Genomic DNA, 19,944 nt, shown 5'->3' on the forward strand with positions numbered 1-19,944 from the left:
AAAATATATAAAAAATTCGTTTTGCCTTAGTTTTTTTCCCATAAAGGTCAGTTGTTTTTTATTTTGGCGAAATGAGGTTTCAGTGAGCACTATTGAATTATCCAAGTATAGAAGTGCTCGTTTTCGGTTGAAACTTACAAGAAATTAATTATAAAAGTCTATAAATATGGCGCCATCTATCAATCAGTGGTTGGACTAACACAACAAAAGAAGAAAACGGAAAAGATATCTACACGTCATTAACTCCCTCACTGTTGCCAAACTTAGTATGATAGCATGTAATTAGGGATATGCATATATTTAATACATAATCATATAAAGCTTTCATTGAGCTATGTCTTGTAATAAAAGCCAATCAAAGCTAATAAATTTCTACAGTGGTAATTCACTTATCCAACTTTTGCCCACCCCAAACAAAGCAAAGTTCCTTTATCGATCGATGCCCTTATTTGGAGACAATAAAAACAGTCGCGGACTCGGCATCGTCGAACAAGCTGATTTTGAACGATAATAGTTTAGTAATGGCGGCGGTGAGTAGTGGTCATATCGCCATGGATGTGCTAAATGAAACGCAAAACGGCCCCGTGGATCGTTTGAAGAGACTTTATCCCGCGGTGAACGAAGACAAAACTCCTCTGCCGCGCGCGTGGAGCCCTAAGGAGAAATACAGCTACATCGGGCTGTCTCAGAGCAATCTCCGTGTACACTACAAAGGTAAGAGCTTTCAAGGTTCGTTTGACCATTTTCTCTCACGCAGCGTGTTTTTTGCGTTTCGATTCGAAAAATGGAACAATTAATTATTGTTAATTCGAACTCATTTGACCGTGTCATCGCCTCGATATGATACCGTCCCAGAGGGACTTCTTTAGCGTCAAACAAAGAAATCAGCTGATCGTGACAGGGTGAGTTGGTTCATTGTGTATCGGGTGCGAACAAAAATAAACTGCGACTTGGCAAATCTCTCGCATTTTGTATGTCACAGTTTGACCCCTTGAAGTCTTCAAATTTTCGATGAGTTTTGATAAAAACACTGAATAATTGGGAATTAGCAGCAGCAGTATAGTTCACGTGCACACACGCTAAAATTGTTTCTTGGGCCATTACGGGGAATCAGCTTTAAAACGGAGAATAAAGTTCTGCTTTTGTGTGCGATGGGTATAGCTGATGGTGCGCAGTGCGCGCAAGTTGTTCAGCTCCAAAAACCAGTGGTTTTAAGTTGAAGTTTTAAATGGGAAGTCTCAATTGTTGCAGAGAGAGATACGGGGATTGTTTCGGTGACGCGTGTGTCACCGTTTTCAGAACCCAGGAAAAAGCGTAAAGAAACGAAATTAAATGTTAACAGTTTTTTTCTTGTGACAAAAAGCTGATTTGAGGTAAATGGTCATTGTACCTAATTAAATTTATCTTTTTTTCAGTCTCATTTTCTGTGTTGGTGATTACTCCATGTGATATATGTCGGTGTTTACTTCCTCCTTACGTGTTTGAGGTTGACCTCCTGTTCAAGCATAGGTGATCAAGTGTTATCCGCGCTTAATGAACAAGAAGCTACACGTTGGTTTTTATTAAGTAAAACACAGCGACAGATACGGAACACGTGCCAAACGTTTAGTGCTCTGTGATTGGTTGGACGCAAACAGCAAACATGACTTATCAAATTTGTCATCATCCATTAATGCAATCGTTAATTAATGCTTTTGTATACTTTATAATAATCAAAATGATTAAAACTTTAAATTATTATTAGTTTCCTCCAGAAGAGTCGTTCTTCTATAAAGGAGTGTTTGGATATAAAACGATACTGGTTCGGTCATGACCCTCATCTCTGTTTTTTCTTCCTTTCTGTTTGCGAAAAATATCAAATTTCCAGTAACAATTTGGGAAATTTTTGAAAATCTCATATGGTACTGAAAATTAATTTCTCACAGACGTAATATGAATCTGTTCGAGACTGTGCCGGCCTGAGCAGGTAAAAATCGTGCTTCCAAAATTCGATTTGGTTTGACGATTCCCCGAATCGCTTATGCTCGAGTCATCGAAATCGCCCAATGACTGGAAAGTATACCTCGATAGAGGCTCAAATTGAATGTGAGTGAAAGTTGACTTGTTAAGTTGTATGTGGCACAAAGAATCTATTTCTATCAAATGTCGGTAAATTGCAGAAGTTTCTTGCATCTTTAATGCCGAAATTGGAGGTCTCAGATCTTCTGAATTGCGAAGAAACAAACTTCCCTCTTTACTATTGCTTTGTTTACGCTAATTTGTATTGTCTACGAAGCCTGCAAAGGCAATCTTTGAACAACTAATTTCCAATGGTGATTTAGGTCAGTTTTGCAACTTGTTTAAGCACCAAAAACTTCTAACTAAAACTTATCAAGGTTTCACAGATTGTTGCTGTATTGGAAGTAATTACGAAAAGTATCAAAGATATCTACTGCGTGTTACTATTTTTTTATACAATTCCGATGGACGAAAACCGTAGGCACACTCCTGAAATTTCTTAAGAAACTCTGATGTACAGAACATTAATGAATACGTATTACACACACTTATAGAACACACGGACGATTGAAAATTGACCAACATTTATTAATAAACTTATATGAGACATGCGCCATTTTCGAGCCATGGCTAGATTTATTAGTGATGAGCATCACTAATAAAACACGGCAAATGACACTCATAATAATTGTTTAATCTGTCAATAACTACAATAATTGTTCAAAATGACGACCACCAACCTCAATGCACGCATTTCATCTACGTATCATATTTTGATACACTCTTTCTAAGATGTCAGGTCTTGCTTGTATTTCTTGCGCCGCGGCCATAATATGCGCCAACATTGTCTCATAAACAAGACTCTTCTTATGGCCCCATAAAAAAAAGTCGAGGGAAGTTAAGTCGGAAGAGCGTGGTGGCCATGCAACTGGTCAACTGACAACAGCTATCAAAAGAATGACACTTCACTTAAAGAAAAATCAAGGTAATCACAGAAGTAACACGCATACGGGTGAGTCATTTGCTGTGTTATATATTATTAATATGAGCATCACTAATAAATCTAGCCATGGCGCAAAAACGGTTCGTTTCCGCCTATGAGTTTATTAATAAAAGTTGGTTGATTTTCAATTTCCCTGTATACCCTGTAACACGTATTCATTAACGCCCTGTATTTAAACGACATACTCCAAATTTTTTAGTAAAGGAAGAAAATTTGAATTAAATCGATCTAATTTTTTTTTTAATAAAGGAAAACTAATATTTATCGCTAAACTTCGAAACCCTGTATATTTACAGGATTTTTTTAATTTTGACTAAAGTGATCTTTACTAAAATTTGTACCGTATGTTTAGGAAACACCGTACATGTACATGTCTTGTAGAGTCTCGTAAAATTTTAATTTCCAATTTCATTTGACAAAAATTGATTACAATTCGCACATTCTCATAGAATCGAACTCCTGAATCAGGTGCAAATCAGAGTACAGTTTATTCATACCTTGCCATAAATATGTATGTATTTATCGAGTTCGAGAAGGAAAACTGAGCAACAGGAGAACCTCCCTTCATTTTCTATACTCCGATTTCCCTGTTAAGATGACAATGGATAGAAAAATCCAGTGGCAACACTTGGGATATTTTCGGAATATTTTGGAAAAAGACCATTTTAAACCAAAAAATTTTTCGAAAAAAAGTAAATAACAGATATTTTTTTTATTAACCCACACGACCGACTTCGCGGAGTTTAGCTTAAAACACCGGACAAATTAATACATTTTTTCCAAATTGTTCTAATTCACTATGCGTTTGTTTATGTGACATCGTGTGGTAAATACGGTTGCTTCTGCACTCGTATAATTTAATAACAAAACAAAAACCGAGCCCATACTAAAATTAGGTAGTGACCCAGAAACGGTGAAGATGCCATGAAACTGTGCGCTTATGTTTTATCGGATGGAGAGAGAGCGACAGAGAGAGAAACAGAGGGAGAAGGGCATTCCTTTGTCGTGTCACCACATCTGCTCAGTAGTGATACCTTAATATTTTTTTCAATAATAAAGCACAGAATTGAAAGCGTCGTGTGTTAATCTGGGTCAAGTATCATGCCCTTTTCCTCCTTCGCTTATGCTGACAACAAAGGATTTTAGTCATCCAGACATAAATCTTGCGTCACACTCTTAACGGCACCATCATCAACAATCCCGTTTTAATAAGCTATTACGCAACTTTTTAAAACTTAATTTTTGCCACGTCCACTTTGCGTTTATTTAAAATTTGAGTACCCCCTTACCCCCCCGAATTTCAAATTCTGAGTAGTATCGATCTGCAATGAAACGTAACATTAAGGTGAAATTTGTACGCTCCACAGCGGCGAAAGGAGTGGAAAATGATTGTGGGGGATCTGTTGATTATGTGTTTTTCATTTGGCACGAATAGGCACCTAGATTAACATGCGATAGGAAAGTTCTCCTTGCACTTATCATAGTGGCGAACTCGGTGACTATAAGCTAATGAATGTATGTAGGTACGCATTTATTTTTAGTCAAACTGCTACATTTCGGCCTAGGAAAGACTGATGAATCGATTTTTCGTAATGGTTTTAAATAGGCATTTATTTCGGGCCTGGCTTTTGCGATTAATGGAATTGCAGAGCCTTTATTGTTCATCTGTGCGTTTACGGTTTCACATGCCGCTTAGATAAGACGGGAATTAATATTTAATTCCCCTCGTGCATAGGTAGATTTCGTTGCAATAAAGATAGTTGCAAAGCAAGAGATAGAGAATCGTGTCAATCAGCTCCTTCGAGGCTGAGAATAAGCGAGCATTTTTCCTTTCGGACTAGATCTACATGCGGATTTCTCAACCAATTTATTCTTCTTTATTTTGTGTAATTTCACATGTTACCACAACCTTGTAATTGGCATTAATTAGTTTTTTTGCATTGAGCTTCAGTCTGCATGCAGGAAATGAAATACTGATTGCAGATGGACAGAAAGAGCAACAATATTCTAATGCGCTATGCAAGGAGAAGAACCAGTTTTTTGATTGATTGATTAACATCGAACAGGAGCCCGCTGTTTTGATCGAAGGACCAAAATAATGGTATTCAATTTGATATCTCTGGCATCGGAATATAACAGCGTCGTTTTCTTTCTTCTGAATAATGCGCTCTCAAAGGAAAGTTCATTACAGCATCGTTGTTAGCAAAAATTGTTTTTATTTGTTGTAATCTGTAATTTGTCCGCCACACTCGTTCCCTCGGCCATTTTGAACTTTGGCCTGACTTTAAGTACAGCCGGCTGTAACTGTCCCGTTTGTTATGTGCAGCATGCTCGCGCAGGCCACAGTTACGGCAACAATGCATTTGTTTCAGGAAGTAGGGGGACCCAACCTAAACTCAAAAATTCAAGTTTTTAATATTTGTTTATACAAATACTTGTATCGGTTGAATACTTCGTACGTGGTTGGACGCTCAACCAGGTAAATGCTTACTGGGTTGTTTTAACGCATTGCCATGGGAATAAACATTTCAAATAATTCAGACCATCGTACCTACGCAAAGCCAACATTCAAAAGCAAAAAAGGCAGGCTAGTTTTCTATTTTATCTCATGAGTGTCACTTAAATGCCTACAACGATTAACAATTAGCTCATTCTGATTTTGGACAGTGGATCGTCATGAACGTAAATATAACACTGCAACAGTCACCTTAATTGGAAACAAAAAACGTACCAGAGCCGCATTAAAAAAAGTTTATCATCATTGTCGACAAACAAAGGATTACAGAATGAAACAAAGATTATTACGTTGAAGCTCATAACAAAAGTGCAGCGGAAAAGTGCTTTTGGTTTTCATCTATCTTTTACTATAATTCGGGGAAAAAATTAAAGGAAAATTCGAAAACGAGAAAAGTACATGGTGTTATCCGTCACTGAACGTCCTGAAATATTGCTTCGCGAATTGAATATACCATAGGTATCTCAAAGTCAACAGCTGGGTTTGTTTTATGCAAACAAAACCACCATCCTTAAATTTAGAATTTGTCAGGGACTCCGAACTCCAGGGAGGACTTGAAATATCAAATGCATGTCTGGGATCAATTTATCTGTTAGTTAAATGTTTGATTGTAAGTAGTAAATTGCTTAATTAACGCCCTACATCCACAGTACACGTCCTACTAAGATACACTCATCGACGAAAGCCTTGCACTTCCATATTATTTCAATAATTAACCATTTTTTCACAAGTAGTATTTTTTTTCCTTAAAAGTAAGCCAAAAATGTTAATAAAGAAGATACATCACAAGTTTTTATTTGCTTCCTTGGCTTTTGCTCATAGACATTCGTACTGAATAACTATCTCTGCCCAATGTATTATTTACATGCATGAAAATATAAGTATTGCAGAGGTGCAAGACTTTTGCCGATGAGTATATAAGAATTATAGGTCATGTAGTATTTGAATATTAATATTTCTGAGTATTGCAGGTATGGAAAGTGAATTTAGTAAATAGAATTAACTTTGTAAAGGAAAAGAAACAAAATCTGAAAGTGTCTTTTTTGAACTCCTTACTAGAAGACAACAAATACATTGTCAATAAAACAATAATTGAGGTTTCCAAATTAAAGAGAATAAGGAGTCGAAGTCACAGCAATGAAATTTTTTTCACAATAATAAAATATTCGATAAACGTTGCGGAACTAGAAGTTTGTAAATTTAAATTTTCGAACGTAATTGAAGTCAAATTTGTCGCGCTAACTCTCCACTGAATCATTTAAAAAATAATATCTAAACGAAAACATACAAAAAACTTGACAACCTGCCTTTTGTAAAGCTACAGCTACTGGTTTAAAAATCGATACGGGACACGAAATTCCATGGGAAATACAGTGTTTCCAGATTTGGTTAAATAAAAGGAAAGTTGCGCATACAAACAAATGTACGATAGATTTTTGATTTGCATACTATTATTTTTAGTGTTAAGTCCCCTCGACTGTGAATCATCCTATATTCATATAGATGTAAAGGAACTAAAACCATTCATTATTCATTTTTCTTAAGTTCTAAAGACGGTGTCAGATTTGTCACAAGAGTTTTCTTTCGAGCCCTTAGTAAACGGTAAATGTTATTCTCAGTTCGTTTTAATTGAGAATAATGAGCAATTCCACCCTACAACAATCCCTCCCTACTTGTATGTAAGGCGTTACTCCCAAAAGCCTCAGTCTGCGACTGCCATATTTGGTGTTTACTTTTAAAATGTTGCATTAATCATTTGAGTTCCTCAATGATATTTTAAGTATTTTTGACATAGCTTCCCGTAATTTTTAATTTTCATAAAGCTCCTAAAACCCGTCATGGACAACCATTACTCGGAGACCCCAAAAAACGCCAGTTTCTTCAGAGAGCACGCCATTGAATTCGTCAATTGGGCCTCCCTTACATTTTGATATTCTTCATTAAATATTCAACAGTAAATCGCTAATTTTAACATTATCGTTTAGTTACAGCCGGGAAAAACGACTTGAAATCAATCTGCGCACTTTCAAGCCTAAATTATCGTCCCGGTCAAAATCAGGAGGTAATTAACATACAATAACGCATTCGTCGTTTTTTTTTGTGTATTAGCTGGAACTAACACGAAGTCGCAGTATCTGAATCGGCCCCACGTCCGCGTAGTCCGGGCGAATGAACCGCGAGACTGTCGACTGTCCCGCAGGCCTCCACCGAGGACAATCCCCTTTGCTGCCATCCCAAAAACACCGACGATCAGAGGCGGATGGATGTTGCCATGGGAATCGTTTATAATTTTATTGGTTCGCAGATTGTTTACACGAATTTGACAATTATACGGCTTGTTCCCCGTAAAAGAAACTTTCCTAGAGCCGCGCTTTTCCGTGTATTTTCCTGGGTCTAATAATAACCCATTCGTGACTTAAAATACATAGTTTGAAAGTTTGATCTACGCCTCTGCTTTTGAGACGGTCTTCGACCGTAGTACGCTGTCCCATCCCGGGTATATTCAACTCATTGATTTATAAAAAAAACTGGTATATCCGTTTCGGTACAATATACGGTAAATCACTCCGATAAAGGGACAATGGGGAAGATTCGAAGTAATCTGCTGCTCAATTAATTTGGTACCGCAAGAACGTTATTCTCAACGATAACCTAATTAGGGAGAATATTGTTTGTAAAAATTTTTCGCTCTCGTTATTAACGTGGATCGATAGGAAAGCCTAGCAAGTTCAACGCCGTTTCTCGTTTCAATGTCAGAGGTTAAAGTCAAGTTTCACAACAAACAAGGATAATGTTATAAAGATGCTCCATACGTTTGCCACCGATTATTCATGCTTTCTCTTATTAATTTATTTTTGGGAATAACGCCTCATATTCGTCACATAATTTCTGTTGCTACCGCACGCCTTTCTATTAAATTTCAAAACTCAAAATAAATATGAAAGTTTCCAAACTGACGCTCCTTCCAGTTTAACTAGGAAACGCCGGTTTGTGTGATCATTAACAACCTTCGCTGATCGTTAACTCAAATTGAATAATGGCAAAGAAATGACAATACACACGATTTAAAGGTAAAAGTATCTCGATTTCGAGTTTCGTGGTAACTAATTGCTAAAATCTCGGAGCAAAAGAGTGGTAAAAAGTGGCCAAAATGGCTGACCATTTTCCTCCTAGGCGTTGGCATATTTTCGTGTTCGTGCGCTAAATGCAGAAAGCTCTGTCTAAATCAAACGGGGGTGTTTTATAAATATACGAATTAGCCATGTAAGGTTTTCAATACATTCTGCAGAGAAATCACCATGGAAAATGAATCAAAAGCCATAAGAGGTCTTCATCACGAGTTCCGCTAATATTGCAGAGATTGATTTCACAATGGATAAGTTGCACTTGCATGGTCGCTCGATCTTTTCAGTAAAGGCGTTGTAGAGAGACAATCAGGCAGACATAAATTTGTAAATGATGCTTCGGGAAGGACTGAAATTTACCAAAAATGCCGAAACTTAGAACCGTTGGATAGGAATAAAAAACCGCAAGGGAGGAGCGGTTTTAATTTTGCTCTTAGAAGGGAATTTCATAGGTCAAATATATGCCAGCATGCATTTCATAATGGTCACAGAATTACACGCAACGATGCATGGTTACCAAGGAACCGTTATCAAAGAAGCGTAAAATCAAAGAAAGTGCATATATTTTACTTAATAAAAACCTATGTATTTTCTCCTGTTCAGCAAGCATGGATAACACTTGGTTACCTGTGCTTGAACAAGAGGTCAACCTCAGGTACGGAAAGAAACTGAACACTAACAAATACTACATAGAGTAATGACTAACACACAAAACGAATATTAAAAAAAGACAGGGTTAATTAGGTACAACGATCCGATACCAACCAGGAACCTCAAATCAACGTTTTGCAATGATCGCATGACTGATATGAAAAAAACTCTCCTTCCTTAGCAATTGAGTGGAGGCATTTCCGAGTATTTTACACTTTTTAAATATTCATTTCTCGCACAATAGCTTAGTTCACTATTTATTTCCTTTTTTACTGTTTTTCCTGGATTCTAAAAACGAGCACATATTTGTCACCGAAACGTTAATGGGGGTATTCGTTCGAGCCCTTACTAAATGGTAAATATTGTCCTCAGTTAATTTTAACTAAGATTAGTGTACAATTTCAGCCGCTCCAACAGCCCCTACTGGTGTGTTAGGTGTTATTCCCCAAAAATAAAAGACAGAAGGATAGTGTTCCATGCACTTTGCAGCCCATAAAAACTGCTATATTAAGGACTATTATACATATAAGGGAGTCAACATGGAAAATATTTTGTTTCAGGTCATGGAAATTCGCATAGAGACGCAGCAAGCATCCAGGCGACTCATCCCATACCAGCGACTTGTGGTTTGTACTATTTCGAAGTAAAAATTGTCAGCAAAGGCCGAGACGGGTACATGGGCATCGGGCTATCTGCTCAGGGAGTAAATTTGAATAGATTGCCAGGTGAGAATGTGTAACATTTAAATGATTTGAGACGCAGTAAATAAGTTAAGATTAAATAGGAGTATGTTTGTTTATCAGAATGTTTATAAGCGGATTAAGCATTGTACCGAGTGGTTCATATTAGATGGACGCGCCATCTGAACAACTAACCTGAACTAAAAAGCACTAATCATTGTATTCGCCTCTCTTATGCACGCCATACCTTGCATACATTCCTCTTTTTTGTATTTTTTTTCGTAGTTCTTGCTTTCAGTTCAATTCAGTGCTATAATTGTAAGCCTTTCAACTCTGAATTATGCTAAACATTGAAAACGCTTTAGGCATCTATTTTCTCCTCGATTTTTTCCTAAAATCGGTGTCAGTATAACGTTATGTAAAAATTCGTGTGAACTTTGGTCTGTCAAAATAACATATTGATGACGCCAAAATAGGAGGGACAAAGAAAAGATTAAAAATCGTCATGGCGTATGACATCAATACGGCGATTTGACGTGTGGCGCATGTTTATGCACCAATTTTATTAATTTTTGTCAGAAATGTAAAAGCAGACACCCATGACGATTTCAAAGAGTTACCATATGTTTTGTTGTTTGATTTAAATTGCGGAAAACTTGCGACTTTCGAAAAAAAATTGGCAACGTCGTCTTCTATATTTTTTCTATCTTGCAACTGGACAACGTTGACAGAATTGGTTTTTGGTTCGCGATTTTAGGGTACCAATCTTATTTTTGAATACTATCGTTTCCTAGTTAAATTAAAATCAAATCGATGACTGCCTAATATTAAAAATGTGTTAATAATGTTACAATTTTTGTTGAAATACTGTACTATGTCATCTCGCATACATGTGGCAATATTCCTTCTAGAAGGAGAAGAGAAAGTTGATATTGTAACATTGTGCGTGCCTTCTGTTTCCCGAAGATGGATAATCAACTCTGTCAAATTTAATTTTTAAGTCACAAGCTTTAGTGCTTTTGAAGTCGTATTTTGAATCAAATCAGCGATACTTCAAGAGAGGTACAAAGTTTGTTCAGGTTGAAGCAACCTAATATAACTATAATGTAATAACATTTCTACAAAAAGAAAACAGCAACAACAATGTGGCAACATCGCGATGCTCTTTGTTTCCTGTAGATAGATAGCAATGTTGCCAAAGTTAGTTTTTAATCAGCGATTTTATATCAGCTTTTAATAAGATTTATCTTCCTTAGAAACTTTTAACATTTGCCTTAGAACCTTTTAACATTCGTCAATAATGATGGCGGTAAGACGCCATTAGGGGTTAGAAGGAATGTGCGAAACGAAAAGCAATATTGTCGGAATGAGACGTCGGTCCTAATAATTTCAACTTTGAAAGCCTACGTGAGTTTTGGACTTGGCAGACGGGCATTTTGATGCAGATTAGCCATGTTGATTTCGACTCTAATTCGAAATGTAAATCGGTGAATATATTCAAAATGTTTTGGTTTAGCTATGCCAAAGGTATTTCAAAGGTGAACGCATTATAGCTTCAACTAAATCAAAATAGTGATTATTGTTATTCAATCGCGTCATTTCCATAAAACACCTCGAATCATATTCGTGCGCACTCTCTCCAGCAAATGCAGCGAATCGTAACCACAAATTAACAATCAATTTAGCAACCGAAATCGTCGACTTTCTTTTTGTTCAACCTTCGGCATATTTCAAGGATAAAAACTTTGCATCGAGTGCGACAAATGGCCGATTTAATGTAAAAATTTTATCAGATTAATATATAATAAGAAGCATTTCAACGTCAGATTGTTTTGCCGCTGAATGGATTAAAAAGAGACAGACATAATCTAATATTCATGACAATGTCAATTTTCGCTTCGCATTTTTAACCAACCATCGTTTGCGCATCAAACTTTAAAAAATAGTTCAGCGGTGGCACAGTACACATTTCAGCGTATCGTTAGTGCAAAGTTCCAGGATCCGATCTCAGCTCACCCATAATTTTTTCTATGTATAAAATAATTTAAATAAATATTGTCATTGTTGGATCTTACTATAGCTGAACATCCGTAAATAAATAACACCATTACTGATAATTCAGTAAAATGGCAACGTCGCGTTTAGCATTTATTTTAAATCTAACAAAAATAATTTGTCATCTCTAACCAAACTTCAAAAAAGCCATCGTTGACCGCTACGTTCAACGATGGCGGAATGCGTATTGCAGCGTATCGTTAGTGCGAAGTTCCAGGGCTCAATTTCGACTAGTCGGCGCTTTTTTTGTTTTTTTTTAAATTAAAATTTAAGGAAAATTTATAAATATCGCATTAGCCTTCTTTGTTAATATTGAATGAGGGTTAAAGTATTTTAAACATAAATATATTATAGTTGACACTATTATGCAATAATAATTATTATTCAATCGTGTTATTTGCATAAATCACTTCAGATTCATGCGACTTTCTCCTGTTAAGACGTAATCATCGTGCACTTTTTACTTTAATCTTCACCAACTCAAGTTTAACACATTTTTCAAGGTTAATCACAAGACCTAATGCCAACACTTTTGCTACATTCGACTAAGAAGCTAACTTAGCACCAAATTATAAAATTTTTGGAAAATTCAACAAGCAGTTAACGTCCATGGAAATATACCAATCAAGGTCGTTTTCTTGGACTGCAAATTGTTCTTCCGTTAAGGCTATCACCACATTAATAATTTAACCTTTACAGCAATATGTATGTAGCTGCAACTTTCATTGAAAGTTACAACTATAAATCGTTAACATTCATGTTAGCGATGCTAACTGAGGATGTTTATATAGGGTGGGGCATTTTTTCAGGCTGGGATAAACAGTCGTACGGGTACCACGGCGACGACGGACACTCGTTCTGTTCATCCGGGACCGGGCAGCCCTACGGGCCCACGTTTACCACTGGGGACGTCATCGGATGCGGAGTCAACTTCATCGACAATACTTGCTTCTATACGAAGAACGGACACCATTTAGGGGTTGCATTTCATGATCTACCGGTAAGGAAACTACATAGATTTGTTCACAATTCGATTGAGTTTTATAGCGCTAATTGAAACTACAGTCTCCATTAGCATAAGCAGTCTCATTTATCTAACCGTCTTTGGACGTACTTACTTGCATAATAATAATTACTTCTAACGAGTACCATCGAATCGAAAGTGCTGTTGGTTTCGTGGCCGTCATAGTCCAGATAATTCTCAACTATTCCGTTACTATTAACAATAATTACTCACTGAGTTCGCTTTTGTTGTTCTGCCAATCTCTACTTCGATAACACAGATATATGTCAATTCGATACAAACAAACAAGGCGGAATAATAATTGTTGCACCATTATATGAATAAATTGTCATAATTTACACATAATTCGGTTTAATTTAAAAATGCATTCTGCTTAACGACAACTAAGTAAACTGACACGCAAAAGAGCAGATTCATAGCGAGCGTAATAGGGCAGTATTGAATTACTTTTTTTATTATTGTCCGCATGGTAACAATCTTCATATGTTAGCCGATCAATTGCTTAATTTGCATGTAATGTATCCGCACCTGATAAACGAGTGATCTTGTCTTTGTTTGAAGCTTAAATAATTGAAATTAGAATATTTGTAGACTGAATAACCTTCGCAATTTCTATACAGATAACCCAGTTATTTATCGGTTCGTTCTCATTGGTTAATAACGTGGTTTTGCACATCAAGTGTTTGATATTAAGTAATTGTGTTGGTGGAAAACTCTCTGAATAATTGATTGAATCTGAAATTTATTCTAACCCCTTTTAAAAAATATGAATGTCCTGGAATTTTACATTTGTGCGGGCTAAAACATGAAATTTTTTCAGCCCAATCTGTACCCCACAGTTGGTCTGCAGACTCCCGGAGAGGTGGTGGACGCGAACTTCGGTCAAGAACCGTTCGTCTTCGATATTGAGGACATGATGAGGGAGTTGAGCGCCCGCACCAAAGCCGAAATAAAGGATTTCCCTTCTCCAGGCACTCAATCCGAGTGGCAAGCCATATTAAACAAGTAAGTTCTCCTATTTCGAAGATTGGTAATAAAGAAAATGTCAAGCCATCTACGATATCACCTTTCATCATACTTAATTCTTGTTTTTATGAATGTCCGTATTTTCCGTTAATCTTCAAAATTTACTGAGTCACTGAGTTGTGGCGCTGTGGATCACATAGGTACTATTAATTCACGAGTGTTGATGCTAGTCCGCACCCCAAAATTTTGTTTTATAAATATGTATATAATTTTATAAAAGTTTTACAGAGAAATATTGATAAACAAATATTAACACAATAGTCGTTGACTATCTTTAAACGAACAGAAAATATATTACTTACACTTTATTTAATTTCTAGGAAACGCAACGTCACGCTCATTTTTTGTTTCGAGAGATGGTCGCCCTTTTCTGTTACAGTCGAAAAGGTCATTCGGCGGTAGCACAGTGAATATCACACACTTCTTTTATATTTATTATTAATTGAAAAGGTAGAATATAGAAGAACGATGATAAACGCAGTCATTATGACCACTTCATTTAAAGAAAAATAACATTACTTTTTGCATATATTTATTTCCAAAAAAGTGGCAACATCGCGTTTAGTTTTTGTTTCTAAACATGTCCTTGATCTATCATTCATTTTCAAAATAGCATTCATCAATGAATAACGTAGCGGAGTTATTTCATGTTCCCGCAAGTTTTTATGAGTTTAGAGAGGCAAATAGATAGTGTTATAAGCACACGCCATTAGAGGAAACTGCAAAGTCTAATTTTACTATTAATATGGTCGTTTGTTTAACACTAATTACCGTGCAAATTGCGCAATAAAAATCAATTTCTTTCGTTTCAGAATGGTCTCAACTTACTTAATCCATCACGGCTACTGCAACACTGCGGAGGCGTTTGCCCAAATCACCAACCAGCCTTTTACCGAAGACATTCATTCTATTAAGAATCGCCAAAGTAAGTCTTTTCCCGTTCGGACCCTGTCGCATCTGAGTCGGTAAACGACTTAAACCTACGCCACCGTCCAAAAGCGTCTTATTAATGGGGGTTATACCTAGTGATTGTATTTCCAGAAATCCTGAAACTAGTCCTATCAGGACGGATGGGCGAGGCCATTGAAAGGACCAGCAAATTATATCCAGGTCTCTTGGACAACAACCAGAACCTCCTGTTTATGTTAAAGGTATGTTTGCTGTTTGTGAAAAAATTGGGTCGTTAATTTGAAGCTTCTAGTGTCGCCAATTCGTGGAAATGGTGAACGGTTCCGACATAGAAGTTTGCCATAGGAAGTGCGGCACGGGGGTGCTTTCGTCACCCAAGTTAGGCAGCCCTATCCAGACCTCCGTTATTCAGTCGACAAAAGGATTTTGTACCAATAAGGCTAGTAGTAAGCCCACGGTACGTGTTTTGTAGTGTTTCGGGCTACGCAAATATGATGGAGGTTTGTTTTTAATGCGAACCAGTTTTAGGTGGAAGAAATGAATCACACGAACGCGACGCATAACGGCAGTTGCCCTAGTCCGACTGTAATTGAGACTGTCGACGATTGCATGGACGTGGATTTGAGCGAGGATTGTCCGAATGGTCAGGGTTGTCCCAGTTGCGAGAATTGTCCTAATATCACCGATTGTCCGAATATACAGGTTAGTAAGAGAGGGGGAATTATTTAGTTTGTAAAGTCACACAGAATTAGGTCTTGAAAGTGAGCAATCCATTTCGATAATAATTGATCTGAGTTTATTAATAAACTAAGACAGAAAACTGGGGAATACTAGAATTCGAATGAGATATAGGCTTTGAAGAGAGACAGGTATTTTAAGAGTATAACAAATCTAATAAAGCCGAAAATTAGTGTCTTAAGTACGTGGAGAAATTACTATTAATACTATAACAGTGGTTAAAAGGTCACTCACATATGGCCGAATTAGTTATTATTTTTTATAGGACTGTCAAAGCCAAAACAGTAGGACTTTTCAAAATGGAAGCGGCGATAATTGTGTCAATGGCAAAGAATCAGTAAACGGTTACCAGAACGGAAATAATCATTATAACAACAGTACGGAAGAGCCGGACGGGGATTGTGATGAAGATGACGACATGGGTAAAACTGTTTTTCCCAGTTTAAAACAGTTTTTCAGGGGAAATAAAATTCCAGAAGTGGACGCGCCGGTTTGTAGAAAATCCTGTTCAAAACCAGCCGTAGAAAGGATATTAGAATTCGGTAGGGAACTCTATAGTATGAGCCAACGATTAAAGGCGGACAGGACGACCAAACAACATAATCAACAAATGCTAGAGGTAAGTTATAAACCTTGAACTACAACAATGAGTTAAATTCATATGAAATCAAATTGTAGGACGCTTTTAGTTTATTAGCCTATTCAAATCCTTGGGCGAGCCCCGTGGGGTGGCAACTAGAATCCTCGCAACGGGAGGCGGTCTGTGCCCAGCTAAATTCTGCCATTTTAGGTATGATCTGTTTTTTAGGTGTTAATAAAAATGAGTATTTTTGGTTATTTTTCAGAATCTAACAATAAACCGCGAAAGCCGCCGCTAGAGGTGGCCATGGCGCATGCGCACGAACTATCCCGTCTCATGTCGCACCACGGTCTCGGCTCGTGCGCATTCGCTGCCGTTTCCGAAATAATCAAGCAGGATCAGTGACGTAGCGGCGACGCCCTCCGCGGGTACTTTTGCGGTCGGTAAAGGGACAGTCCAGCCGGCTTAGACCGGGGCGGTTGGTCGGGGGTAGGTCGTTCTCCGCCCCTGACGGAAAAAATACAAAAGATAAATCGAATCGCTGACTGCCATTCTCTGATCGAAGGGTCGCGTTTCTGCCCATCCGGGCTGGTTTTCTTGAGAATTTTGCGAAACGCGTACTCCAGCTGGTGTAATTCGTATGTAGGGTTCTTGCTATGTGCACAAAGAATATAAAATTATTGAGGGTTCATTAGCGGGGTGTCAGTGAATTGAAAGGTTAATGTAATATTAAATATAATAGTTAGTAACGAGGCTGTGTTCCTTTGTTTCATAAAATAGAGGTAACGCCAGTGATACGCCAGCACGAAACGAGCAATGTTGTCATGTTTTGCTGGTCATCTATAAATATATTAATGTTCTTATGCCGTCAAAAAATTAAAGAAAATTATCAAGACATCCAGTACCTCGTTGCTTCTAACAAGGGATGTGCAAACGACCAATTCGAAAATATTTAGTACAATCATGTTCTAAACGACAAATATGTTTGAACAGAGCGACCATAAAATCTCTCTGCAGCTTAACTGCGCCCACTTCATCAGAAATCTTTCTCTAACTAAATGTGTTATATTATTCTAACTAAATTTATTATTCAAATTTCGTTTACAGTCACTCTGTCAAAAAATGGGCAAACCGTAATAAAATTGTACAACATTGGCCAATTTCTTAAATATCATGGAAGTTATCTATTTGGTAAGTTACCAGGATATTTATACAGTTTCACCCTTTGAGTCAAAAAATAAAATTATCTATTATAACTTTACAAAGGATTGGTTTTATGAAAGTTATTTTTCAAGTAAAGTTGATAAGACTTTGTTCTATGAGCCCGTACCTAAAGATTTTCGAGTCTAATATGGATAAACTACTCCATTTCATCATAAAATATATTATAAAAAAGAAATAATTACAGAAAGGACACTAATAAAACAGGTGTATTTATGCACTTGTAGGGAATGAATTTACAATCACAAAATCGATCAAAAATGAGTAGTTTTTATCTGTTTATTCTATGCAGTATATTTCACGACAATAGTGATATGAAGGAGTGTATGCTTCCGCGCATCTCCCTTTATAGTATACAAAAAACGAAGTAAACATACTGGAGATTAGCTGTCGTACTGCATGAGCTTTGCAATATTGTCGGTTTGTTTTTAAACAGCCAAGTTGTTTGATTGTTATTTAAAGTTTTCTATCGAAATGATTTAAAATAATTCTCAGTTGTATTTAATTTTCAAAAGAAAAATTCTTTGAAATAATTTTAATAGCAAACTTTAAATAACAATCAAACAATTTGACTGTTTAAAAGCAAACCGACAATATTGCAAAGCTCATGCAGTACGACAGCTAATCTCCAGTATGTTTACTTCATTTTTTGTATACTATAAAGGGAGATGCGCGGAAGCATACACTCCTTCATATCGCTAGTGTCGTGAAATATTCTTTATATCAACTATGACTCGCATTTCAAAACCAAATTTCATTTTTTGCGTAAACTCTTCAATTATCTGATTTATTTTGTGACTATTTATGTTGCAATGTATTTACTTTTACGTAAATGTTAAATATTTAAAATTTGGTTTGCTTTTTTATGTTGTCACGGTCTAAAATGTTTAGTATTTTTCTTTACGATGATAAGCAACTAAAACACTATCTACAATTTGTCGACTATTGTTATTCGAATCGAAAACAGCACCTTTTTCCCCTAAATATGTTACCAGAATGACGAACACTCATCAATTCACACCACCTCGCTATTAGAAAGTAGGTCGTACTTACATCCGAGCAGTGGATCTTGTGTTTTACAATGTGATAAACACCCGAATTCGTAGCAAAAAACGAACGCATTTTTTTTTTGTAAAACACAAGTTTGAGCAATTAAAACTTGGAGTTCGGTTTCCAAAATATTGTGCTTTAAGTGGGTAAAATATATTATGCTTTCGATTAAGGATAGCGATAAAACTTAATAATAAGAGATTTTTGATAGGCGTTTGATTTGGATTTGAAAGAAATAGCTGCCCGAATTAATCCGAAGTGCAAGGACTTGGTGATATCCTTTAAAGCAGAAAAGACACTATAATACAGATAATACATCACCATTGTTAGTTCTTTTAAATTTGCATTTTTCTCTTTTTCTTCGCATTGTTTGACAAATTGTTGGCAATCGGCCTATCAAATTAGCGGGTAAGGAAAAGTAATTTAAGGTAAATTAATGCGATCTATGTATTTTGGACAAGTTTGTTATTGGTACTATCTAAGGTAGGAGCCACAGCTTCGGGTGTAAGTACTTTTTTCGGCAGTAGAGATTGTCGTTCGTCTCGGTATAAATATTGTGATAAACCTTTATTTAGAGAGAGTGAATCGGTTTTGTTTCTCTGCCTAGCCAAGGATATTTTTTATGTTTGTACATAAATACCGCTAGCAGAAGAGAAGAATTATTATATCAGATGAATTACATAAGATACGTTGTATTTGTGACCACGTTTATTTCTATTCTTCGGGCGTTTACAATTTTTCAGATTATATCGACAAATAATTCGTAAGGTGTTTTTATTTTAACGAGTAGTCCTATACCGTTTTTAGTGATAAACCAGAATGTAAATAAATTAAAGATATGTTTAATTGATTAATAATTTATCGATAATAAATTGATGATAATGCATTTGCACCTGTTTTCTTTGAAGCTAAAAAAAATTGAGCTTTTTGTCATTAAATGGCGAAGCCACTGTACAAATTTAGTAAAACCATTCGATATCACATTATAATTAATAAGTAAAAACAGCCTTAATTATCTTGGGATGGTGAATAAACAATTTAAAATATCGTTTAAAATACTACTAGTGGCTTTAAAACGATTAAATATATTCTTTGGTAATCTAAAAACTAGTAGATGGTTTTAAGCCAAAAAATTAAGTGAAAAGTATCTGCTCCGATTTTAACGAGATTCGGTTTCCCGCAAACGTATGATGCAGCTTTAGTACGCGAAGCTTAAGTCGGACAATCCGATTTTTCAGTGTGAAAACTACCATGCGCCATGGAACAAAATCGAAGTTGTTCCATTTGAGTTTGGCATTTACATATCATCTCTGTATCATACGTGTACTGCAAAGTCAACTCTCTCAAAATCGGAGCAATTTAATTTTTA

At 36.4% G+C, this 19,944-nt stretch overlaps 1 protein-coding gene across 2 annotated transcripts; it reads left to right on the plus strand.

Moving 5' to 3' along the window:
- The first annotated feature begins 499 nt into the window (after positions 1-499).
- Positions 500-19,461, plus strand: RanBPM (Ran-binding protein M). 2 transcript variants are annotated; one of them, XM_066389637.1, is made up of 12 exons: positions 500-714; positions 9,853-10,017; positions 12,837-13,027; positions 13,872-14,056; positions 14,890-15,002; positions 15,119-15,228; positions 15,279-15,443; positions 15,515-15,688; positions 15,990-16,146; positions 16,201-16,343; positions 16,403-16,514; positions 16,570-19,461. In XM_066389637.1, the coding sequence occupies exons 1-12, from the start codon at positions 522-524 to the stop codon at positions 16,707-16,709; spliced, it is 1,848 nt and encodes a 615-aa protein (XP_066245734.1). In that variant the 5' UTR covers positions 500-521; the 3' UTR covers positions 16,710-19,461. The 2 variants fall into 2 exon arrangements, with proteins under 2 accessions (XP_066245734.1, XP_066245735.1); XM_066389638.1 differs by lacking the exon at positions 500-714 and adding an exon at positions 757-902.
- The last annotated feature ends 483 nt before the right edge of the window (positions 19,462-19,944 follow it).

This window comes from Euwallacea similis, chromosome 4 (genome assembly GCF_039881205.1).
Source record: "Euwallacea similis isolate ESF13 chromosome 4, ESF131.1, whole genome shotgun sequence".
Lineage (NCBI taxonomy): Eukaryota > Metazoa > Arthropoda > Insecta > Coleoptera > Curculionidae > Euwallacea > Euwallacea similis.